Genomic DNA, 27,134 nt, shown 5'->3' on the forward strand with positions numbered 1-27,134 from the left:
GATATATTTGAAAAAAAAATGCAAATATTCTACCAAAACTTTGTTCCTATGACTGTTCAATTCACCTTAAGAAGGAACTCAATCAACGTTTGGACTAATTTAGAATTTATTACAAAATGAGTTGGTTAAACTTGAGTATATTGAATAAAATTTAGCCAAGAACTTTATATATCATTTCAAATTTCTAACAAGAGGTTCAATTTTATTTGTGAAGAAAAATGATGGATCATTGCGGATGTGTGTTGATTACCAAGGATTGAATAAAATCACCATCAAAAATAGATATTCATTATCTTTGATATCTAAACTTCTTGATCAGTTGAATCAAGCTAAGATCTATAAAAAAAATAGATCTATAGAGAGCATATAATTTAGTATATATCAAAGAAAGAGATGAATGAAAGACTACATTTTGAACAAAGTATGGACATTTTGAATACAACATCATGTCTTTTGGACTTACAAATGCAACAACAGTTTTTCATTATCTAATGAATCATATTTTTTGAGAGTTTTTAGATGACTTTGTTATTTATTACCTAGATGACATCTTCATCTATTCTAAAAATATAAAAGAATATGAATTTCATATTTTTTGTATGTTATAAAAACTAAGAGATGCAAGTTTCTATGCAAAGATAATATATATATATATATATATATATATATATATATATATATATATATATATATATTTTACACTATTCAAATCAATTTCTTGGAATAAGTCATTTCAAATGATAGACTTATGATAGATTCTATAAAAATTCAAACTATTATAGATTGAAAGATCTCAAAAATAATAGAAGATGTCTAATATTTTTAAAGATTTGCCAACTACTATTATATTTTTATTAAGAAATTTTCTCGAGTTGCAGATCTACTTATACATTTAACTTGTAAATACAAACTTCAATAGAATCAAGAAGCAAAAATACTATTTGAAGCTTTGAAAATAGCCTTTATTTTTGCACCAATCTTAACTTTTCTAAGTCATTTTTTATAAAAAAAAATGCATAAGACTTTGTTTTAATTGTTGTATTATCACAAATGAAAATAAATGTTGAACTTCACTCAATAGCTTTTCATTTAATTTTTTTTTAATAGCCACGATTAACTACAAGATTCATAACATAGAACTTCTTATAATTATAGATTCATTTCAAGAATGATGCCATTATCTAGAAGATACTTCTAATCTAGTCACTGTTTATATCGACCACAAGAATCTTAAATATTTTATGTCAACACATATTTTGAAGCATTGCTAAGCTTATTGGAGCATGTTTTTATTAAGATTTGATTTTAAGATCATTTATCCATCTAAAAAATAACAAGATTTATCAGACGTCTTTTGTAGAGATTCTTATCTTATATTAAAAGAAAGAAATACATCTTTTAATCAATAAAAAATATTTTTTTTGAAGTTTGAGCATTTTCATCTTTAAGCAATAAAATCAATATTAATTATTGATTCAATGCTTGTCAAATAAATTCAATCAAGTATGTTCTTTGTTTTTCTTATTGATGATATCAAGAATCTTTTTTTAAGTCTCATAATGCTTCCAAGTTTGAGTTCAAAAACAACCTATTTTATTTTGAACGACACTTATATATTTAAGAAAGAAAAGTACATTTATGTGTTCTTTAAGCATGTCATGACTTTTCAGAGGTCAGACATTTTGAATATAACTAGAATTTAGAACTTATATGTAGAGATTTTTGGTAGACACAAATGTAGAAGGTAATGAAAGACTTTGTCCAGTCATGTGACATTTTTTCAAGGTCAAAAATTCCTTGTCATCAATCCTATTGACTTTTTCAATCATTACTTATTTTAGAATAATCATGGTCACTATTTCTATGGATTTTATCAAAGATCTTTTAGTCTCAATTTTTTATGACCCTATATTTGTAATAGTAGATTGTTTTATCAAGATGGCATATTTTTACTATGTACAAAAACTATCATAGGTAAAGAAACAACCAAGCTTTTCTTTGACAACATCTATTACTATTATGGATTACTTAAGAATATTATATTGGATAGAAAAATTTAATTTATATCAAGATTTTAGAGAATATTTTTAATATTCTAAAAATAGATATTAAATTATCTTTAACTTTCCATTGTCAAATTAATGGACAAATACAATGTTTAAATCAAGTTTTGTAGTAGTATTTGGGGTATACTATCAACTACCAATAAGATGATTGAACAATTCTTTTGCCATTGGCAGAGTTTATTTATATTAACACAATATATTCTTCTATATAAAAAATACCTTTCTTTACTTATTATGGTTATCATCCATAATTTGATTCTTTTGACTTTTCAAAAGTTGATAATCTTGTGGCAAAAAATTTGACAAATCATTTAACTAAGCTATATAGAATAATAAAGGCGTAACTAAAAGTGGCTCAAGAATAACAAAAAATAATGCAGATACTTATCGCAAGGAATAATCTCATTTCTATTTCAGTGATAAGATATAGTTATTTTATTATAATATTAAAACTATTTGCCCTTATAACGAGTTGGATTATTATAGACTTGGTCTATTTCCTATTCTATCTTCTATCTTTGTTTGTAATTTTTATATAATTGTGGCATTAAAGAGATAAAAAATCAATAATTAGCAGATTTAATTTAAGAGCCATTATTTGTTGACTTACCAGACAAGATATTATAATTATCATAGCCTTAAAGATGATGTAATAAAGAAGAAGACCTTTAAGAATGACATGTTCTTCCTCAAATAGATGGCAAGATACAATACATTTGATATCATGATTTGAGAAGAGACTCTCAACGTTTGATGATTTTATTAGAGGTACAAATGATTCTTGATGGTGTCATGAATGTTTTATTTGAAGGAAGTTAGGAAGGTTTCAATAATGATTAAATAATAGGGTAGACTTCTTGCTGTAGAATAAGACATTATCAATGGCTGAGAAGACATATCAACTACCTTTAAAGGAAACAAAGATCAAAGTATAAGGCAAATACAATTTGCTACATCTTAAACTTCTTCAATATAAGATCATTCTTTTTTGTAGAAATTTTTCTTAGAAAGGGAGATAATGACATAAATAAATATATATATATGTATATATATATATATTATAATTATTATTTAGATAATATGAATAGATAGAAATATGTAATAATAGATTAATTTCATAATACCTTCTAGAGAAGCTTTATAAAAGTTTTTTAGATGTTGTTTTGACTTTACATGTATTTATAGTTGATTAATAGGTTAGAAACTTAGTCAATAAGCTAACCACATGCTACATATATTAATGGCTTGCCGAATAAGCTAAGTATGTGGGATCTATATAAAAAACTTACCTTATAAGTTAAGATAAGTGTCATATAAAGTCAACACGTTTTTGGAGGTCGTATAGAACATTACTACATAGATCTTAAAAAGATAGTATATATAGAGGCAAGAGTGAAGCCCTCTTGACTATTGTCAATTCTTTTTTTTACTTCTAGTCTAATTTCAAGAGTCTCTACTTTTCTTGTCTTTTGACAATAGCCATTCCAGTTTTTTTTTTAAAATACATGCTTCTCTATTTTTTATTTTGTCATATTTTTTTGAAAGAATCTCACTTGTTTATTTGCTTTCATCGAGTTCTTATCCTTACTACATATGTGATAAGCATTGTGAATTAGTTTATATAAAAGTTTGGATCAATCTATTACACAACAATCAAGATAATCATGATATACTTGAAAGGCATTTTGAAGTTCTAATTGTACCTTAAAGGTAATAGCATTGTTTTTTATAGTTGTTGTGATGTTAGCTAGACTTGCAAATTATAAAAGATCATCAATAGGCTATATATTCTTTGTTGGAATAGGAGAAATTTTATAGAATTATAATACATAATCAAAAATTACAAGGTCTACAATGGAGGTCGTATACATGACAACAAGTCATAGTATAATAGAGGCAATTTGCATAAAAGAAGTTTTAGATGATATTAGATTTGTACAATTGGAAGCAACTTCAATGAAATGTTACAATCAATAATTCTTTGTTATCACAAAGAATCTAAATACTTTTGAAGAACCAAATACATTAACATCAAACATCACTTCATATAAGAAAAGATTGAAATAAGAATAATTGACATAAAATATTATATAATAAAAGATATACTTGTTGATTTATTTATAAAAACATTAGTAAAGAATAAACACTATATATTGATAAAGTCATTAAGTTTGAAAGCTTTAACCAATAGAAAAGTATATATATTAAAATAATTTGTAATATAAATCAAATAAGTTAATCTCTATAATATATTATCTTAAGTAAGTTGCTTGTTGTCAAAAGATCAGCTTTTAGAATATCAAAGAGACAACTACTGATAAGCCACAAGGTCAAGGATCAAAAGATAAGATCAAGATAATATATAAAGAGTATTAGAAGTGAAAGTCATTTTACTTAACACTTTTTTAAAATTAAAACGTTTCTAATTCTAAATATTGTGACTTCTATTTTATTTTATTTTATTTTATTTTTATACTTGAGAATTATGAAAATTTCATAGAAAAATCTTAAAGCTATTTAAGAGACTTTGAATTTTTTTAGAATATATTAAAAAATATTATTTTTATAAATTATTTAATTTTAAGTATAACATCTTAAATTTTAAAATTATCAAGATTAACAAAACTTATTGTACTTTAAAAAGCTATTATAATCTTTAATTTAAATTGACAAAGATCATTATTTCAAATACCATTATTTGAATAAAAATTAAAAAATATTATCAATTCTATTTTTCAAAAAAACTTCTTAGAATTAATAGTATATAAGTTGTTTCATCTTACATATAATTGAAAATAATTTACATCTAGTTGAAATAGATTTAAATAAAAATAATAAGAATTTTATTCATATTTTTATTCTTTAAAAAATTATTATCAATTAAAGAAGCCAAAACAAATTTAAATTATATATATATATATATATATTCATAAATAATATAGATCAATTTAAGAATTTTATAAAAAAAAGAAAAAAAAGAAAAAAAAATCTTGTTTACAAGTCAAAGGGATTGTTATGAATATAAATCCAAAGTATCAATATATTAAAATTTTATTTATTTCTAAAGATTATATGATAAATAAAATATACCATAAAAATAAAAGACAAGAGATATTAAGTCTTGTTAATTTAAATTTTGAAAAAATACAAATTTATTTTTAGTTTTATGTCTAATTTTATTTAAATCTAAAATTCTGTTTTTATTATGATTTTTGATTTCTTCCTCCTAATTTTTGCATCTTCAATAATAATAAGACTTTAAAATTTAAAATTCAATTTAAAATCAGTTGTCTTCATTAAATCTACAAATTTAAGTCTTCAAACATAATGAGTTTCAAAACTTTATTCAAATCACAAGTTTTATTATTCTAAAAAATTAAGAAAACTCTTAATTCTATTTTGTAAGCATTTATTTTATTAAATTTCTTCTTTTCTCTCTATTTTAAAAAAATTAAAAAAATAATAATAAATTATATATTTTTTTAAAGCCATAAAAGTTTTTGTAAGAATTTATTTAAAATTTATTTTTATTTTGTTTAACATTTGTATTTTTTAAGTATCTATAGAACAAAGACCTTTCATAATTATTTTTTCATTGCACAAATATTCATTGATTCCTTGTAAGCTTTATTCTATTGTACATGATATTTGAATTATTTTATTATGGTTTTATCTTAATGATTTGCTAATAAAATTAAGTGGCATATATACATATATTTTTTTTGAAAGATCTGAATAATAGAATCAGTATTAATATTACTAAAAATTCTTATTATTTATTAAAATTCATTATTTTGCTTGTTTTTATGTATTCTAGTTTAAAAACCAAATGATGCACCTTTCATTTTCTTTTCATTTTGAGATTCTATTAATTTTATAATCTATTTATTTTTAATTATTAAATATAATAATATATTATTATTTTATTTTGTTTAATTAATGGAGTCAATAAAGCCTTTTGAATTTTTTTTTGCAAGTATAAGATATTTTCAACTACTTTTGAAATCTTTTTGTTTATATATTTATTAGTAAAAACCTATGTAATTTGGCATTGCAATTTTTAGAAAATTGATCTATTTCCTTATTCATCCATGTTCAATCAATGAAAAGATCTCTTTATATCTTCATCTTATACCAAAGTTGTTTTTGTTGAAGATGAACAAGTACTTGCTTAGTTACAACCACATAGAGATTAAGTATAGAATGTTACTAATAGTCAAAAGGCAGCAAAGAGTTGAAGGAAGTTACCATGGTGGCACCAAGGGTTTTGTAGGTGGCGGTTAGATTAAGAAAGAACCTAAGGTTTAGTTGGATGAAGTAGAAATGGATGTAATATCAAAAAGTTGATAGTTGCCTCGTTGGTTAGCAAACCACTACTTGTAAGTAAAGAGTGTTGGAAGTAAGAATCATCTTTATCCACACTTCTTTTAGAGTGCAATCTTTGTTGATGCTAATTGTTTGTAGCTTTTAGACTTCTTTTCTTCAATAGGTTATGGGCCCACTCACATTTTCTTGTGTTTTTTGAAGTTCTTTGAAGTGGTTGTGTAAGTGTCGATTAAATTGTTATTGCTGATGTTAGGATTTAGAAGTACCTAACTTTCAGATTCAAATCTAAATCTAGATCTTGGTTTGTTCTTACTTGTAGTTAAGAGCATTTTAGTGTTGGTGTATGGTTTTTCATCTTAAAGCAAAGTTATAGAACACTTGCATTGTGCTATTACTGAGATAGATCCTTGATGATTTAACTTTATAGTTTCATGTTCTAAAGTTATTGATTGTGCTTAAAAGACCTCTTATGGTATATACAGGTGATTTGTGAGCATAAGAGTGATATTAGAGTGGCAAATCTGATTTAAGACACTTAGATGAGTCATCAGACTTGTAAAAAGACTTAGAAGTGAAGTTGAGAGTGTTTTTGAGAGTAAGAATACTAGTTTGTTCACAAAGAAGGATTCTGTGATTCTAAGGCAGCAAAACCTTCTTGCTAATTTTGAGAGCATTACGACTTCTTCTTACAATCTTTTTTGATAAAACTCTTCCTTAGACATGGCTTCAACTGAGGGTGAAGGATTGAGAATTATTGAGAAGTTTAGAGGTGAGAATTTCTACCATTGGAAGATAAAAATGGAGCTTTTGTTGGCAGCTTTGGATCTTTGGGATATTGTAGATGAAAGTGAAGAAGCTCCAAGCATAGATGGTGATATGAAGGAGAAGGAGTTCAAACGTCATGAAAAGAAGGCTTTTGGATTGATTGCAACTAATGTCGATGAAGCCAACTTCTTATATATTATTTCTTGCAAAGGACTAGCGAAAGTATGGAAGATTCTTTGCAACATCTATGAGAGCAAGAACTTATCCAACATCATCTATATAAGAAAGAAGTTCTTCACTTGTAAGATGGAAGAAGGTGAAGACCTCATGGCTCATGTCAATAACATAAAGACTCTTACAAATCAATTAGCAATTGTTCAGAAGCCTTTAGAAGAAAGTGATATTGTCATGACCTTGCTTATAAGCCTGCTCAAATCTTATAACTACCTTGTTGTGGCATTGGAGTCCATTAAGTTAAAAGAGCTTACATTGGACTATGTGACGACAAGACTTGTCCGTGAAGTAACCAAAAAGAAAGAAAAGGAGCTCCAAAATAAAGATTCAGCACTCTACTCATGTCAAGGCAAGGGCAACTATCCAAATCAACTAGGTAATGTCAAATCTTGCTTTATTTGTAGCAAAGTATGCCATTTTGCTCGAAATTCCTACAAAGGCAAAAAGGTAGAGAAGAAGAATGTAAATAGTACATAAGATGAGTTTGGAGGACAAGATTATGCATTCACAGCAACAAATGGGACCTCTATGGCTGCTATATCAAGATGGATTGTGGATTCCGGTTGTTCCAAGCATATAATACCTTATAAGTGTTCATTTGACACTTATGAGGCTATTCCAGCATCAAACATGGTATTGGCAGATAGTGGCACATGTGAAGCCATTAGAATTGGCTCTATTATGGTAGAGGTGGTTGTGAATGGACAAACGAATAGGATCAGATTCAAAAACGTTCTTTATGTACCTAAGATAAAGCAAAACCTACTTTTGATCAATAAACTTATAATAGAAGGTTTCAAAGTTTAATTTGACATGAATGGATGTTTTGTAAGAACATTAAGTAGAGAGAAGATCTTCAAAGGCTTAAAAGAGAGAAATTTATACTATCTCATTTGTAAGAAGGTGAATAGAGTGGATGTAGCTGTATTTGCTGAGTTTACATCAAACCAAGACAAGTTGAATATATGCCATTGTCACCTTGGCCATTTGAATGTGAAGAGCATGAGAGAGCTCAAGTCTATGGTAAGTGGCTTAGATTTTAGCAATATAAGCCAAAATGCAAAACAACTTGTATATGAAGCATGCATACAAGGCAAACAACAAAAGGCCTCATTTCCAAAGAATGAAGCAACATGTGCTACCAAGTTATTAGAGATTATCCATTCTGATGTATGAGGACCTATGAAGAACACAAGTATTGGAGGATCAAGGTATTTTTTCACTTTCATTGATGATTATTCAAGAAAGATTTGGATCTACATTCTTAAAGCCAAGAGTGAATGCTTTTAGAGGTTTAAAGAGTTTAAAGCACTTGTTGAGAAACAAAATGAATGTAAGATCAAGGTGCTGCGTACGGACAATAGAGGTGAGTACATGTCTAAGCAATTTGATGTTTATTTAAAGAATGAAAGAATTGCTAGACAAACCACAACTCTATATAGTCCACAACAAAATGGTGTTACTAAAAGGATAAATCGAACCATTATAGAGATGGCAAGGAGCATGCTTCATGTGCAAAACCTTAGCTATGAATTTTGGACAGAAGCTATAATGAATGCAATGTATATAAGAAATAAGTATCCAACAAGTGTTCTTGCATCAATGACACCACAAGAAGCTTGGAATGGGAGACAATCTTGCATTTCCCATATAAGGACCTTTGGTTGCATTGCATATGCAAAAACACCAGATCGTATGAGGTCCAAACTTGATGCAGAGGATACAAAGTGTGTGTTTCTTGGTTATTGTGAAGGTACTAAGGCATATAGGCTAATGTGCTTGGAAACCAAGAAGTTCATTAAAAGTCGTGATGTTGAGTTTTTGGAGCACAAGAGTGCTTGTGAGCACTTGGAGATGTGTCCAAGTGGGAGTAATGGTGTGTTTGTGGACACATCTTTGAATTTAGCAAAGAAATAAGAAGATGAAGGAATATGAGATGAGTGATTTGGAAGAGTTGTACTATTGTTTGGAAGTGGAATTTGTAAGAGATCGTGGTAACAAGACCATTACAATGAGCCAAATCAAATACATTAAAGAAGTATTGAAACGATTCAATATGGAGGAGTATAAGTCCATTGAAACACCCTTAGAGGTAAATTTGAAGTTGATGAAGTTCACGGATGAAGAGTTTGCATAAGTTGAAGGTGAGATGCAAAGTATTCCATACAAGGCAGCAATAGGCTCACTCATGTATGCAATGGTGGCCATAAGAATGGATCTTGCATATGTAATGAGTGTTGTAAGCCAACACATGTCTAAGGCTAGAATATTACATTAGACAATGGTAAAGAGGATATTGAGGTACTCAAAAGGTACAAAGGACTTCAAGTTGTGCCTGGGTGGTAAGAACATTAATTTGCAAGGTTATTGTAATGCGAATTGGACTAGAGATGCAAATGATAGAAGATCCACAACGGGATATGTCTTCTTCATTGAAATGGGAGCTATTTCATGGAATTACAAGAAACAACCTATAATTACATGATCAATGATGGAGGCAGAGTACATGACAGCAAGTCATTGTACAATGGAGGCGTGTTGGATAAGACAACTCTTAAAAGACATTGAACTAGTGCAATTAGAAGCAACTCTAATTATGTGTGACTATCAAGGATGTCTTGCATTTGCCAAGAATCCAAAACACTATTCAAGGACCAAGCACATTGATATTCAACATTATTTCATATGAGAGAAGATTGAAGATGGAATAATAAGTATGAAGTATTGTGCTACAAATGACATGCTTGCTGATGTGCTTACAAAGGCATCAGTGAAGGATAGACATCATGAGTTGATGTAGAGATTAGAATTGAAAGCCTTTTGAAAATTAGCAAAGTGGGAGTATTGAAGATCAGCAAGTACTTGCTTAGTTACAACTACATAGAGATTAAGCATAGTATGTTGCTAATAATCAAAAGGCAGCAAAGACTTAAAAGAAGTTACCATGGTGGCACCAAGGATTTTATAGGTGGCGACTAGGTTAAGAAAGAACCTAGGGTTTAGTTGGATGAAGTAGAAATGGAAGTAATATCAAAAAGATGGAAGTTGCCTCGTTGGTTAGCAAACCACCATCTATAAGTAAAGAGTGTTGGAAGTAAGAATCATCTTTCTCCACACTTCTCTTAGAGTGCAATCTTTGCTGATGCTAAGTATTTGTAGCTTTTACACTTCTTTTCTTCAATATTTTTGTGTAATAAATGTATACTTATGATCATATCTTGATATTTAGGAACTTATAAATATGAAACAAAACAATCACAATCATTCCAATAGACAAGACTTTCAAAGATCATGACTCCATAGAAACTTCACAAATAATCCTATATGAAAACTTCAATGTTTTATTACATCTAACACCCACCATGCATTATAACCTCAAATTTTCCATCTCATCTCAAATATCTTTTTCTTTGTTTGTGTATGAAAATATGTATATATATATATATATATATATATTATTTATTTATTTATTTATGGGAATGTTAAATAGATCCAAATTTTTACAAAATTGACCCACCCATCATAACCATCATTGAAAAAAAAAAAAAAAAAAAAAAAAAAAAATCTCTAAATTCATTTCTTCACTATTGGATTTGCAACCAATAGAAACCACACATTCATCATGATTACCATATTCTTCATCAAAATGAGTTGATTTAGTAAAAGCATGGATCTATTTAACATTCCCTTTCCCTTATATTATATATATGTACGAACATACGTAAAGTCACTCAGAATGAGCTTCCCCAACAACGATCTGTACAATTGACTGCGAATGCTGAACGCTCGTTGAAGTGGATTAGGGTTTGTTGTTTGTAGTGTGGTGGCATTGTTTTGAGAACATCCTGATTCATCGATGCGGACGAGCTGCACCTCCCCACCACTCGCCATCACCGGCTCTCGCACTCCGCGGTTGGCTTCTCGGTTCCATAGCTCCACTAGGGGCAGTGACTGGCAACCCCTGTGGCGACGAGATCGGTGGTAGAATAACAGCCCTCTCTTTGACCGGAAACACAGAAACCGGGAGGTGTAGCACTTTCGAGTCTTGAGCTCCCGTGTTTGCTCCGAGGAACGACAGCGACAATTAGGACGACGACGACGACATCAGCAGCAGCAGCTACAACAAGAGCTACAACTTGTCGGTGGTAATGCTGATGCGCATGCGGCGTCTTCGGAAGACCGCTCCATTCTGCCCCCTTGCAGCAGCAGCACTATGTCAAAGGTGACTCCCGGATGAAGGGTAAAAGCGCAGCTTCTCGTACGATCTTATGTGCAAATGAGCTTCGAAAATGTACGAAGCGAAACGTGCTACTGTGAGAATTTGACCTGTTTCTTTCTCACGCGTTGGAATAAAGGAGGGTTTTGCATGTGGCCAGGGTGTAAATGCCCTTGTATAAGTAGTGAATATCTTGTTCATTGTTATCAGAGGTAAGTCACGTTTTATAGTTTCAAAAAAAAAAAACAAAACAAAACAAAACAAAAAAATCAAACAAACAAACAAAAGAAAAAGAAAAAGAAAAGAAAGAACGATTTTTGTTTACTTTAAGGAAAGAGGCCTTTGATTGTCACTCCATTTAATTACGCAATAATTTTCCATATTACTTTTTGTGATTCTAACAAAACTCCATTATCAGAGGTAATTGTTTCTTCTCTTGTAACAGTGGCTCTTTTTCGAATCGAAATGCACTTACAGCATTGTAGCATTCACATATAAATATAATATATATATATATATATATATATACACTAACACACACACATAATCAATCTACCACCACTGCTAGTAGATATTTTTGAGCAAAATTTGATGTAGTACTAGTTGATTGAAATTGTGATATATATATATATATATATTTAGCGCGAAGAAAAGCATTGCTCTTCCACGCTTGATGTCGACTCCATATTTGAACAGGAAATTGTCACCGAAGCCTGAAATTTTAACAGAACTTGTAAGTGGTTTTCCAGAGATGAGACCACTGGCTTTGTCTTTCGGACTAGCCTTTTGCAAATAGTCTACTCCTCTAGAGTTTCTCTCGACCTCTCTCTCTCTCTCTCTCTCTCTGCCTATCTATCCGTATGAGTATGTGTGGACCTGTGTGGGTCTCTTCTCATCTGAAGATGAAGGACAATAATGCAATTCTCTGGGGAACCGTTTATACGATTTTTATTGCTAATTCACTGATCATCTCATTCGTTACGAGGAGTTTCAACCTTTCGTCTCCAACAGGGACGGAGGGTGACCTGAGGCTCCTTCGGCTGACTGGCACCAAGCGACCAATATTCTTGATAAGCGTATTCCAAGAATATCGAACTCGGTTGACCGGTTTATGTTTCACAAAGATGAATAATGAAGTTGTGTGTACAGGTCATGTTGAGTCAATTCCGCAATCCTTGTATTCCGGAGTATTCTAGACTGTCGTTGTTCTTTCTCCCTAGCATTATCTCCTTTGTTGTCAGGTGCTTTGGGAGTCTGCCGAACGTAATTGTCATAACTTCAGCAGTGATTCCGTATGTCGAAGAGAGCTCTGACGTACATCCGGTGATCGACAACAGAGGAAAATATTAACTGAAATTGTTTAAAAAGGATGTTATGGAAGTTAATGCCAGGGGAAGACTTCAGATAGTCATTCTCAAACCCCCCACTTATCTGCAATGGTCCATCTGTCGTCAGAGAGCTAACGTAAAACGGGACTTCTTGCTAGCCACCTACTCAAAGATCATGGACAATCTCGCTCTCTCTAGCCCTCTCGTCTCATTACTTATTTCTGTGGACCACCCTTCATTCCTCGACATTGATACCCTGCTTTTATGCTTCAGCTACTCCCTTTCTCCAGCTCCGAATTCGATGCTGTATGGAACACAGTCGTAGACATCTCACCTAGATGTATCCAACTCTTTGGGTGCACCAGAGAAACATTTTGTGAGCTGTAGTCAGTTAGGAATTATGGATCAGAAAAAGTGGTTGGGCAGTCTTATCATATGTGTTCACTGACGATAGTGACGAGGAGACCCATATGGCGGTGTCTCGATGCTCAGTTCCCGACTAGATTTTTGGGACGACATCGGTTGTGTAGTTCGTTATGTGGATGCTGGAGTCTTCTAACGGTGAGAGCACTAACAAGGAAGTGGTGAATAGGTTTGACAACAAGAACATGGTGGTGGAAGTTGTTAAGAAGACGAGCAGCACCAGCGGCAGATTTGATATGTTGACCGACATAGATTTATCTGTGAAGCTCGACGAAGACAATGTCGATGAGGACAAGAAAGTGGAAAAAGGCGAGCATAAAAAAAACCCTCAAATTGGACAGGATCATCAGATGTGTGGCACCAAGTATGATGAAACCAGAAGTCCTGCACCAAATTTTCGAAGGATACGGCAGCAACATGAGAATGGGTATGCCTTTAAGTGCAAAGTTGGAGGCCGTGGAAGTGAATTTAGAGAGAGAGCTCAATTGTTAACCCGTGGAGCCGAGCCTTCAAGTGTGGAGGACGAATCACCACCCTCTTCTCCTGCTGGACCAACCGCTTCTGTTGCCACTCATCTCAGAGACGAGGTAACGCATCTCTTTACCTGTCAGAACTTTGCTTCCCAATCAAGTGCGTTACCAAGTGATTCAGCTTCTCTTAGAATGAAGTGAATGATCTTGTTTCAACACCCAGCAGAAACTTTGGTTCGCTGAATACCAATTGGCGTCGTGAAAGGCCTACGATTATTGTAGTCAAGCGGTGAGTGAGGGAAACATTGTTTATTGCAACATGAATGTAACCACTGACCAGGGTTTCCCCATCAAATTGCAGCTAATGGCAGCACGCACGGAAATCACCCGCCTGAGTGAAGAAAATGATCGTTTCCGGTCCATGTTAACGCAACTTTCGACGGAGTACCGCAATCTCCAGATTCATGTGGTCGCTTCAATGCAACGGAGCAGCGACACTTTGAATAATCAAGTTCAAAGTCCCCAGAAACAGGTAGCACACCAGTCCCGATTCATTAACAATACATGTCCCAACACTTTTTCCTCAGTTGAATTTGTCATCGCCACCCTTCGCACATAATTAAGCTCATACCGTTTCAAATATATGTGTGTGTGCATATAGATATATATATATATATATATATATATATATGATTCGGTTCTTGAGTTTCCATCTATATGATCCAAATGAGGAGAAAGGTTACACCATGCTACAAATTGGTCATAAACTGGCCAATAACCAATCTCGTATGCAAGGATAAGTGGACAATTTGCGCATGTAAGTAGATTTGCACAGCTTAGGACTTTGTTCAAAGCCTGTCAGATCCTGAAAAAATTGTTTCCTACTGATATTTGACTCTGTCGGTAAAAACAAACGCAAACCGGTTTTCCTCTTTGTCCTTTTTTTCTATCTTTTTTTACGTACCGCCCACTGTCCCACTGTACCATCTCGCTTCACTTTAAAATATACTTCACTAACAGATAATTGTTGACTTGCTTGTATGTTAGTGCATATCTGAATCGCCAATTATTCTTGAGGCATCGATCCCAAGCAATCCAGATATAAAGAAGTTTCACGGATTAAGTTCTCCCAGGTCAGCACCTCAAGAACAGATTGCGAAGCAGATGATAGGAACACGAATTTTCTACAATCAGTCGCCCCAGATTCAAGACATCACGGTATCCCGGCCCGGATGTGGAAGGCCATCCCCTGAAGGATCATTGTCACCCTCCGAGTCTTTCCAAGGACGTCCTGCCATGCTGCAACCTCCCTCTCCGTCGCAGAAAGCTTGTCAACTCCAACAGCGAGCATCGGTGCATCAGAGTGAATGGCAAGCTAATAAATCACAGAAGATTAGCCATTGCGACGTCCCTCAAGGCCAATCCGTCAACCAGTTCGAGGGAGATCAGGTCAAGAAAGCCCGGGTTTCTGTCAGGGCTCGCTCAGATGCTGCAACGGTGAGAACTTGAGTGACCTCATTTCAAAGATCAATCTTCCTTCAGCTTGTTCTCTTCGTGGGTATGGCGCAGGTTTGGCGGGATACGCGAGAGCCTGATCTGAGATTGTGGTCATTTGTATCAGATGAATGATGGATGCCAATGGAGAAAGTATGGCCAGAAGATGGCAAAAGGGAATCCGTGGCCTCGCGCATATTTCCGCTGCACTGTTTCGCCCGGCTGTCCAGTTCGCAAGCAGGTACAAAGATGCGAAGAGGACACCTCAATTCTGGTCACCACTTACGAAGGGACTCACAACCATGCGCTGTCGCTCGCTGCTGCAGTGATGGCGTCGACCACGTCCGCTGCAGCCTCCATGCTTCTCACGGGATCCACCACTAGCGCCACGCCTCATATGGCCACGACGCCTCAGTTCATCACAATATCGGGCCCTCAAGGACAAAACTCCACAGCAGTCCCGGCAATATCTGCTTCCTCCCCGTTTCCAACAATCACATTAGACCTGACGAACACTCCCGCCTCCCAGATAAGCAACAGATCGAACAACTCCCCTGGCACTGCATCCACAAATTTGCATTACTTCCAGGACACCACCATCAATGGCGTCACAATCTCACAAGCTACCACTCAGCAACAATTGATGATCCCCCAACAACCCACTACAATAAGCTGCCCGATGTTCCTAAATGAAACAGCTCACAAACACGATGGCAGCAATTTAACCCTAAGAGGGGCTTTCAGCGACCCGACCACCCATCACCATCGCCAAATGGACTCCTCGGACGGGACACGCAGCGACCACCAGCACAAACCGGCAGTAACACAACCACCAGAATCACCGACGACACTGGCCGAGTCCATGACAGCCGCCACAGCAGCGATTACTTCCGATCCCAACTTCGCGGCAGCTCTAGCGGCGGCCATCACGTCCATTCTAGCTCACCAGCACAACAACAACAACAACCAGAGCTTGCAGGATCTGGCCACGCAAGTTACGGAGATCAGGCACAGGGAGGGGCACCAAAATACGTCCTTACCGCCGTCGTCATTCACTCCGGTGGCATCCAGCGGCACCACGGAAGGACTGCAGGTGCAACCTATGTCCCACGATGCCGAACTCTCAACCATTCTGGCGTCGGCAATGATGTCCACATCGAAGGATCCACCTTCGACCGGATTGTCCAAGAGCCCAAGGCCCTTCGTCAGTCAAGGATCTGCGGTGGCCGCGGCGCCGGACCGGCGCCATCAGTAAGTCCCGCAACGCTAGATTCTAGTTAATCTGCGTCACCGCCATCGTCAGTGCCGAATCTGCACCCAAAATCACGCCCTCTTCGCAGATCTAGGCTGCCTCCGTAGCTATGTATGTTGCTTTGAAAAAACGCTTACTTTTATGGAAGGATGTGGGATCGAAGGCTCCGGAACAAGCCTTCACTGATGGATTGATGACGACGCGTCCCTCTCTTGTATAAGCTCTTGTGAAAATCGTGAAAGCCCAGAGTCAATTTTATGCCAGAACTCAATAAAATTACTTCACATTTTGACTTTAACAACGGGCGATTTTGCTGTTGTTTTTATTCTGTGTCACATATGTAAACATGTGTACAGAGGGTTTCATAGATTTTGATGAAACGATGAGATTCTTAAAAGGAACATTTCGAAAGGTTTATTGGGTCTCTTGTATTAGTTTGTATGTTGAGGGTTAGTGCTAGTGAGGTTGTTGTAGGAACCAAATTTACAAAGATTTTTTAATGTTGAATTAAAGGATCTTTGATTTATTTTTTTCGTTGTGAATGACGTTGAATAACTTTGGATTTATTAAGCACGTGATTTTAGTTTTCTTCTCAAGAAAAAAACACTCATTGTGAAGGTCTGAAGTCTTGTTTTGCAATGTATTTGTGGTGTAGCTGTATCACTTAGATAGAATTAGATTGATAATCAAGCATTAGATTAATCGTTGGATGATCAAATTATATGCATAATCACCTTCAGTCATTCTTTTATTTTAATTCTTGTTCAATGTGTTGCCTTAAAAAATATTGTCACTAATCAAATCATTACTCATTAAATTCTAATAAAAAATCATCCTTACACATAATTATTTATTACAATAAGTGATAATTGTATAGTCAAAAAAAGTTTGAATAGATGAATGGAAGATTTTACATATATAATTTAATCAACATTGTATAGATGATTAAACATATCAATTTTTGAATCCTAAAGGTATACTTCAAGTATTAAAGATTCTAATTGAATGTATATACTATAATATACAATCTTAATCAAATACTTTATAACGTTCTACATCATCCTTTAAGTTACGATGGTAGAAGCAGAGCAATATTTTTAACCATTTTTATAAAATATCAATACTTGACCAATAAAGAGAAGTATTTTAAATGAAATAGACCTAAAATAAATACATTGCTTGCACATATGAAAAAAAGAATTGTAAAGTCCTTTGTTTTAATGATTTTACTACACAATTTTTTCATCTTGTCATTCAAAATGTATAAAACTTATTATAGAATAATTTTTTTAAAAATCAATTGCATGGCTCAAATTTTTTTAAAAAATAAAATAACGGAATTAGTACAAGATAATAATTTTAAAATGAATAAAATGTAATATTTTTATTTTATTTTATTTGGATGAACTTTCATGTGTATAATATATATATTAAACTAAACTAAATTTCTTTAAATAAACATACATGTGTGTGAAATGTTTTGAAAAACGTTGTAAAATAAATATAAATAGAATAGAATAGAGTAGAATAGAAATTTGTAGAGGGATTATTCACGTGTTCATGGGAATGAGTAAAGCCAAGCCAAGGGGAGGGAGGAAGGGAGGAGCCGATGCATGGCCAACACAAGCCTCGCACACGCCAAGCGGGCACCGGTACTTCCACGGAAAAAGGTCCCGGATCTCAGGGCATTACGAATTGCAAAACCGCGCCCCGTACAGATGGCATGGACACAGGTCATTACGAAGCATTGTGCCCCTTTTCCCCGAGCCAAACCCATTACGATCAACAGCTTACGAAAGCTTGCACGAAGGTTTGATTTGTTTTTATTTCTTGTGTCGTTTCGTGTGTTGCGTCGATTTCGAGAGCGAGGGAGCCGGCGCCAGTCTCCTATTCCCTGCCAAGTTTTACCGCGTGCTCGTCGTGTTTCGTTGCAGCATTGTTTAGAGTAGTAGCGCGGAGCGTTGCGGAGCCGGGGTTGCCATGGGTGTCACTAGAGAAGGCGTCGAGGCTACGCTCACTTCCAAGCTCCAGCCTACATACCTCGTATGCGTTTTTTCCTTTAGCTCTCTGATATGCCTCCAATTGTTCATTTTCTCGCTCTTCGTCGGTGGTTTTGTTCGTTTCTGGTTTTGTTGTTCTTATTCTTGCTGCGGAAAGTGGAATTACACGCTTTCTCGTTCGTTGTGGTGGATTAGATTAGGGGTTGCATGAGTCGTGGCGCCTGGTCTTATTCTTGAATTTTTTTTCATGTGGTTCTGTGAGAATCATGTCAGAGCTATGTCGGTGGATATTTTCTGTAAAGCTGTGTCAGCCTTTGCACGATGCTTTATTTTCCTTTGAAGTGTTAGTTGTCGTTGTCTTAGGGAAGGGCTTTGTCTATGCTTTTCGACTTTCGCTATACATTATTCGTTTCGTGCTCTATTACCAATATCTCTCGGTCGTGCGCAGCCACAACGTTTCGATCAAGTTTTTTGGAAGTTGCAGGAATATGTTTGACTCCGATTGTGTTTTCCTAATTTCCATGCAGTGCTTGGTACATGCATGTTACGATGTTGCCTATGTGGTTGGTCTAGTGGCAATTTGTCTCGCGATTCTGCGAGACATCACCTGTGTGTTCAGCTTTGAATTTTCTTGTTTGAGATGCTTGAGGGAGTAATTAATTCACTTGTTCTGTCCTTCATTGTTGTTGTTGAAAGAGATCATTGGATACGGAGTATATTAATAAAGCTCTTATGCTGACTTACCCTGAGGTAGCCGATTAGGAAAGTGGAGATATAGCTTTAGTGATGCTTGATGCCATTGCCTTGTGGATTTCGTATCTTCTGGACTCTTCAGTTCTCTACTGCGTAGGTTGAACTCGTTTGTAATAGCAGCATCTCGGATCTTCATAGCTGGTCGCGTTAAATCGTAGTGAATTCGCGTAATGCGTCTTTCTGTCTTTTGCTTTGGCTCATTCCAGTTATTTACTGAGAACTGTCAGTGAAATCTTAGATCGCTAAATAGACGTTTTTGACTGCTAACTATATGTCTCTTCATTACGTCCCATTTACGACTTGGGATTCGCTGGTCGCTTTAGTCGTTTTTATATTTTTAAATTTATCAAATAAATAATGTTGCCTTGTTTACTTATTTATTTTAGGTTTTTATCTTATCCCTTGGCTAGAGAAGAAACAACTTTGACTGATTTAGTGTGGCCACTAGTGTGTTTCGTAAACTGAATATGGAGAAAAATAACACATTCCACTTGATATTGTCAGTACTATGTCTTATTTGAGGGTTTCTAATGTTTGACTTGTCCTTATTCGTGAAATTTTGGTTCTTCGATCTGCTGACAAATTCCGCGATGTCTTCTGGTGCTTGGCTGGCGGTGATGACCAATACAGGAGGTCATAGATACGTCTGGCGGGTAAGTTCACCTCTATCCACCGTCCCACACACAAACATATCAACCATACTGGATGTCTAGGTTTAAGGTTCACCTCCTTCCATTCTTGGAATTAGCTTCCGCAAATTTAGAACAAGCTATGACATTAAGTACTGGATGGAATATATTCAGTGAAGGCACTGGTGGTGAAGTTCTTGTGATGCGTTTGCAGATGTGGAGCCAGCTTTGCCGTTGCTATCGTGTCCTCGGCCTTTGAGGGCAAGCGACTCCTCGAAAGACACCGCATTGTGAACACTGCATTGGCAGAGGAAATGAAGAGCATTCATGCCCTCTCCATCAGTAAGGCTCTCACTCCCAAACAGTGGAATGATCAGCAGCCCGCTGAAGAACAAAAGGCTCCTGCAGCTGAAGTTCAGGAGCACCCAGCTACTGCGGTGGTTTAGGAAACTAAAGAAACCTTCATGGTTTGTCACCCCTTGGAATTGTTCCTCAACAAAGTATTCTGTGGCTTGACGATCTTCTTGAAAACTTTCTATTCATTTTACCCATTTATGCGTGCTTGGTTTATATTTTGCAGTGTAAGATACCTTCTAATCAATATGTGATTTGGTACAGAAGATTTAAGTTTCCACTACTTTGTTTTATGTTATTGTCTGAATGTTTGCAGTCAACAATTGTTTTATGTTTTTGTCTGAATGTTTGCAGTCAACAATTGTTTTATGTTTTTGTCTGAATGTTTGCAGTCAGAAAATACTCAGAACTTGCTCAAAATTTTCCCAATTGTTGCTGCTTATGAAGTCCTAACTAATGGTGTTTCTTTGACCGGGATAGGATTCTTATACATGAAATGAATTTATGATTTAAATTTGTTTGTTCACACAAAAACTTGGCGCATTGTAACACACATCGTGAAACAATCAAATTCAAAAACACCCTCTCACAAATCAATACCTAAATACAAATATCAGAGATATTAATAGCCATGTAAAATTTATTCAATCAATTGATCTCAGTGAAGGGAGCTTAAAATGCAAACATTTGCATTTCCAAACTATCTTTGCACAGAAACTTCGATACATACACATGTGACAAAACAGTAGAATTCTTTTCCTTCATAAAATGATATGCCGAATACTTAACAGTAAAAGCTTAAACTCACATGGATGGAGGATGGATAATGAAATCAAAACACATTACAAATTAATATAACTGTTAGTATCTTGATTCTTTTATAATAAAATAAAATAAAAATCATCGTTTTTACACAATCATTAATATAATTAATGAGAAAAAAAATTTAAATCATTTTGTACATATGTGTTGTTGGTAAAATAATTACTAAATCGAGGTTCTAAATGAATAATACAAAGATGGATACAACGTTAACTTAAATTTCTCATAATAAGATATATTTTTATATTTTTTATATTTTTTGTTTTAAAAATAATTATTAATTGAACATTTTAAAATATGTTTTATATTTTAAATTTTAGTATCAAATTTCCTTCTAGAACTTTACAAGTTTAAAGTTTTTGAAAATTATGATTAAAACTTACTTAAAGAATGAATTCTTGTTCTACAAAGCATGATTGATGTTGTCCCCTGGAATTTGCATAAGTTCCACATAATGAGATAGATTTTATTAAAAATTGAGAAGCCATTCTAAAAATTCTTTAAAATATACATTTTTACACAATTGTCAAGATATGAGTTGCCATCCTAGAATCGCACAAAAGAATAATTTTGCCCATGTGATGATTTTTTTTATTATCATATTCTATGTTTAGAGATTAAGACCTCAGAATGATCATTTTGCTTCATCAAGAAGGGAATATTCATGTCTTTTAAACTATAGTTTTTCAAAATAGGCTTTAAGATATGAGGAATTTCTGGGTTCTTAATCTTTCTTTGAAGTTAATAATTATTATTTTAATATTTAACTATTTATTTTTAATATTATTTTTATATCTTTAATATCTTAAAAATCAAATACATCGAAATAAATTATTTAAACATCCATTGCCATGTACTTTTACCATTTTTTTAAAAAGTATATAAATAGGTTGATGTAATATATACATTATTTTTAGAATGTTTCTTTTATATTTTTATTTAATTAAAAAAATCTAAATATTAAAATAATAATTATTAATAGCAAAAGATCAAAATTCTATATCAAAATCATCTCAAATATAAAAAAATTTAAAATAGGAGTTTATAGTAAAAAGTATATGTGTCGCACACACATCCATATATCCTTCCATCCATCCGTCCATCCATCCGTCCATCCGTCCATCCATCCGTCCATCCATCCGTCCATCCGTCCGTCCATCCATCCGTCCATCCATCCGTCCATCCATCCGTCCATCCATCCATTTAGCGTGTTTATCCATCCACGCAACCAATACAATTAGTCATCCATCCATCTTATGGATGACAAATTTCATGCCCCAGCAAGCTCGGCGTCTGTGGAGCGACAGCCAGCGCTGGAGGACCCGAACTGCGAGCGACAGCATATGAAATTCTGTGGCTAGAGTTTGCATCGTTGGAAGGGGGAAAGATGAAGCATTTTCTAACGCTTGTAGAGACAGTCGTTCCATAGTGGCAATCCCCACCCTCATGCATGCTCACTTAGTAGGTTTCTTAGAGTGAACTGAACAACTGAAAAGCTTTAGGGAGTACAAACTGAAGGGGGGTAAGAATCTAGTTTAGTATTCTTGCATGTATTGAGCAGCTCAAGTTTTATGGCAGAATTACATGATTGAAGCCGGCTAAAGTCTCAGCTCATAACCTACTAGCTACCTTCAGGAACCGTATGTACAAGTTCTAAGTCTCTTCTTACTTGTGACATTCTGCTGCATTCTGAGCACCCCGATGAATTAGGATGTTATTGAAAATGAGATTCTAACGAGTAAGTTTGACAAAATTGTATGCTACCCAGCTATGGGTACTAATCAGAAAATCTTTGGGGACAGATCTTTCCCTTCGTGCCTTCAGCTGAGATGAGGTATTGGTTTCCCTCATTCCTCGCAGGAACCTTGAAAAGATCCACAAACCTCTCTTCTCCGAGAGGGACCTTCATGAACTCAGTGATGTACTCGGAAAACTTCACTGGCTGGTATCGCGCCGGATTCGACCTGGTGCAAAACCTGGGAGCTGGGCTCACCACGGTCTCCCAGTTCGGCAAAAAGAAGTTCGAGATGCTCTTGCGGCCACTACCGTTTCCTGCTACCACTCGGTGCACCACGCTCTTGTATCTCTCGTTGCTGATCATCTGCATTGAACAGAAAGTTATACTACGATTAGAATCTTGTGCACGAGCTGGAGAGTGTCGTCGCTACAGACAATAAAGAGGCGACAGGCGAGAGGTTGGTACCTGAATTTGATCACCGACGTTGATGACAAAAGCCTCGGGAATGGCGGGGATTGGCACCCACAGCCCGTCCTTGAGCACTTCAAGCCCAGGTGTGCCATCCTGTTGTACTATCGTTAGCACACTCCCGTCGGCGTGCTGACCAATTCCCATCACCAGGTCAGGTTGCGGACAAGGAGGGTAGTAGTTCATTCCTGTGCGCACTCCGGCCGTATTCGTCTCCCCAAGCCTATCCAGCAAATAGTTACCATCGAGGCCAGCGTGGCGCGAAAGAGCAGAGAGAATCACATGCGCGAGCTTCAGAATCTCGTCTCCATACTGACTCATAGTTGCACTGCATTCATGTAATGAGATAGATAAGTCAACTACCTGCTAACATCCTAAAAATCACTGGGCTGGCCCACTCTAGAATGCAGAAGTCCCAGTCATTCCAAAAATTTAACAGAAACAATTGTGCAGAAACATAGTTAAGTTCGAGAAATTACTTGAAAGCTGCTGGGCAAATAACGTCAAGTGGTTGCCGCTTACGGTGTTCTTCGGAGGCGCTCCAGAACCCCAGGCGGTCCACCCAATCAACCCTGACCCCCTCCTTCACGGCCATGCGACGTCCATACCCAATGCCAGAGCTTGTTTTCATAGAATAGAGCTTCTTCTCCTCCATGGGCAAAGCAAAGAACTCACCACACATCTGCATTGCCCCTTGCATCAGCTCTGCTGAAAATCCGTGGTTGATTACCTGCGCAACATCATTTACCGGAAACCAATTAGATTTGAAATTCGAAAGGCAATAGGCTGGATAAACTTGAAACAGCCAAAGGTGCTCAAGTGGCCATTGCGAGAACCACACATGTCATCCACACCACCCAGGAAATAGGACTCTCATTGTAATTTGGTTATACCTGGAAGAAACCCCATTCCTCGCACGCACGGCCTATTTCTCGGACAACATTCTCTCCGAAGTCCGGGTGATTCAGTTTGGCCATGTCAATGACCGGTATCTGAAAGGTGCGTGGGATGTTCTTCATACGCGTTGACGATGGCCTGAGATTTTTCGGTAACAAAAACTCAGGAGGCACTTCGGTGAGTCCCTTCTCCACCAAGAATTGCACCATTTTCGTGGTGTCGACAGAAACTGGAAGCTCGGACCCTTTGCGGGTTACAGGCGCTCTTGAAGCTGAAGTTTCTGTCATATCTACCTTTCTCATAAACGAAGCCGGATTGAGGCTTCAAGCAAGATTTGAAAGATCTAGTGGTGATGCGAAATTCCAAATTCTAACAGTCGAATTCACTCTTTTCGAGAAATACCTAGTTCTAAGAGCTCAGTAAATGTGGGATTAAGTTGGTGCACTAGAATTAGAGGATCCTTGCTTCGCACTGCGAAAGCAAAATTATAAAACTGGAATACAACGAGCATTCTTATCTCTTCACTTGTGTTGAGAGCAATATCGTGCAAAATTAGAAGACTCTGAAGTACTAGTTGTTGAGCAAGAGCAGTGAAGCAGCTGCAGAGCCATTGCAGAGCATATCGAACTTTGGAAGGATGACTGGACTACCTCTCGGTACCTCGAATGAGCAGACAAGTTCGCTTCAAATCGAAATTAAGAACGTTCAAGTGGATTCGGATGATTGGACTGCAGGAGGAGAATGTGCACATACTCACGTACTAAGTATTCAAGCAACAAATCTAGGCATATCGTTAAATACACATAGAAGATCAACACTCGATCGAATTGAGCGCTTACAATTCGCTTGTAAAAGCGGATAGCTTCTCAGTGCAGAAGGACATCAAACTTATACTTCAGGAACCGAGGTTGGTCAATCAATGACAGCAAGCCGTCGCTGAATTGAAACTACCAAAACGGAAGTCAACAGATTGAATGCCTATACGTCATGCTCAATACAGTTCAGTCTGTAGCTGCTCAGTACCGACGACAGGCTTGAATCGAATCGAGCGAACAGAGATCGCGGTAGAAGTCGACTCCTAACCACATAATCTAATGCTCTCTCAGAATTCTCATTCAAGGAATTGCAACGTAGCGGATCAGTCGGGTTGTAAACTGATATGCGACAGGACAAGAATTCTGGTTTGTTCCAGTCGGACAATCTTCGGGCGTGTAGTCAAGAGCAAGGATTCCAAATTCGACGCTCTATCATTCGAACCTGGGAGGACCAGTGCACCAAACAGTTCCGGAGAAATGAATATTCCAGTCGGCAGAGCGGTTTGGCTCAGTCTTCCAGGACTTCCAGACAACATCCCTGGGTGCTCGACCGAACAATGAATTCACATAGATCTCGTTGACTCCCCCTTCCCCGTTTCCCGATCAGCACAGCCACCTAAATTGGCTGTCTAGGTGCCATCTGTACAAGCTTCACTAGTAGAATCTAAAAATATAACCCCCTGCCCGCGTTACAGTTTTTGGCAAAGTAGAATTGCCCTATTCACCCCCGGCACGAGCGCTAGATGCATGTTTTAAGAATTGTTTGAGTTGGGCCTACGTTCAAACTTCTGGTTTCTTCACGGTGCGTTCAGATCAACCTGGACTGTTTCTTGTGTGCCACTGTTCCGCACATTCGGCTAAGGGAGAGCGAGTTGTTGCCTCAGCTTTTTCATGATTTACTTGTTTTGTGATAGAAGCATTGTACTTTGCCACGATTGCTTCTGCCCAGTCTCCGAGGTTCTCAACCTTCTTGGTGTGTCCGAAACAAGGTCCACTTGGAGTTGTGATATATTACTTTGAAGAGGTTTGGCGAGGACAAATGTCGAAATTTCTGTTTTCTTAATTGAGTGAAAGCATATCCATTGAATCATTATGTTTTGAAAAGTGGAAAATTCCAAACCTTGTTGCTTGATTCTCAATCCCTTACACGTCAGGGGTCAACCACTGTTATTCCCCAGACAAAGAAAGACTTAACAAGACACTACAATCAGAAACAAACTTTTCATCTAAGTAAATGCATGACAAGTTCGAAAACTCGGATGTTAGCAACAAAAATTGTTGGATACTTGGTAACCAATGAATGATAGTAAAGAATGAAGTTTAAACTAAAGGGAATCAGCATTATCAAAAGTATGCAGTGTAACCAAGTCATAGAATTAAATGGGTATCCGTTATGGTAAAATATATTTTTATTACTGCTTTACATCGAACACAAGCATGAAGGTTTGGTTGATTTACAAGAATAACCTAAAAGTTGTGAGGCAGTATGATTGATGAAGCGCACAAGATTCCTTTTCTTTTTTGGTTTCAAGGGGCGGAGGTGCTCGTGCTAAACTTGCCTAAACTTTCGCAATCGGAAAATTCTGCGATCTCCGACTTGCCCGTTAGAAAACTCTGAAAAGATTCCGAAGAGCAAACCCATGTAGACTCTGATTGCTGAGACATCTTTCTTTCTCAACGCGAAATAGCGTTTGATAGCATAGTCATCCACACTTTTAGAATACATGTTCTTCGGGGTAAAGATTCAACTCTTGAAAAAAAGCTTCTCGAAGTGGATATCCTCTATTGGATGTTGAGTTCAAAGCAACTCACGAAAAGCAACTGGGCCCTTGGTATCTGCTTCTGCTTGACGCTATGTCTCTGTAAAATCGGCAACTGGTAGTTTCCAGTGGTGACTATGGATTTAATCCATGGTGGTAGTTTCCAGTGGGAAGTGAAAGAGGTGAAACTCTTCCATCGAGAGTTTCGATTAAGCATGCTTCGACGGGGATAAGTCGGCCGTGGTCGTAATTAGCTTCACACATGAGAGATTACAAACACCTAAAACTGGTGGTTTGCTCCAGAACCTTCAACAGCATCCTTGA

At 35.9% G+C, this 27,134-nt stretch overlaps 3 protein-coding genes across 4 annotated transcripts; 2 read left to right on the forward strand and 1 right to left on the reverse strand.

Annotated features, from left to right (window-relative positions):
* Window positions 1–12,722: 12,722 nt before the first annotated feature.
* LOC112281568 (uncharacterized) lies at window positions 12,723–17,053 on the forward strand. The gene is made up of 4 exons (XM_024518219.3): window positions 12,723–13,945; window positions 14,190–14,360; window positions 14,876–15,325; window positions 15,450–17,053. The coding sequence occupies exons 1-4, from the start codon at window positions 13,472–13,474 to the stop codon at window positions 16,575–16,577; spliced, it is 2,223 nt and encodes a 740-aa protein (XP_024373987.2). The 5' UTR covers window positions 12,723–13,471; the 3' UTR covers window positions 16,578–17,053.
* A 1,278-nt stretch (window positions 17,054–18,331) lies between these two features.
* Window positions 18,332–20,593, forward strand: LOC112281802 (protein BOLA2). 2 transcript variants are annotated; one of them, XM_024518700.3, is made up of 4 exons: window positions 18,332–18,384; window positions 18,509–18,617; window positions 19,958–19,980; window positions 20,171–20,593. In XM_024518700.3, the coding sequence occupies exons 2-4, from the start codon at window positions 18,555–18,557 to the stop codon at window positions 20,400–20,402; spliced, it is 318 nt and encodes a 105-aa protein (XP_024374468.1). In that variant the 5' UTR covers window positions 18,332–18,384; window positions 18,509–18,554; the 3' UTR covers window positions 20,403–20,593. The 2 variants fall into 2 exon arrangements, with proteins under 2 accessions (XP_024374468.1, XP_024374467.1); XM_024518699.3 differs by having other exon boundaries at window positions 18,334–18,617.
* A 2,008-nt stretch (window positions 20,594–22,601) lies between these two features.
* On the reverse strand, window positions 22,602–25,528 carry LOC112281140 (protein LATERAL BRANCHING OXIDOREDUCTASE 1). The gene is made up of 4 exons (XM_024517342.3): window positions 24,232–25,528; window positions 23,818–24,068; window positions 23,336–23,666; window positions 22,602–23,233 (listed from the first exon to the last, which is right to left on the reverse strand). The coding sequence occupies exons 1-4, from the start codon at window positions 24,535–24,537 to the stop codon at window positions 22,910–22,912; spliced, it is 1,212 nt and encodes a 403-aa protein (XP_024373110.1). The 5' UTR covers window positions 24,538–25,528; the 3' UTR covers window positions 22,602–22,909.
* Window positions 25,529–27,134: the final 1,606 nt, after the last annotated feature.

Source organism: Physcomitrium patens, chromosome 4 (genome assembly GCF_059467195.1).
Source record: "Physcomitrium patens ecotype Gransden chromosome 4, ASM5946719v1, whole genome shotgun sequence".
NCBI classification, from domain to species: domain Eukaryota; kingdom Viridiplantae; phylum Streptophyta; class Bryopsida; order Funariales; family Funariaceae; genus Physcomitrium; species Physcomitrium patens.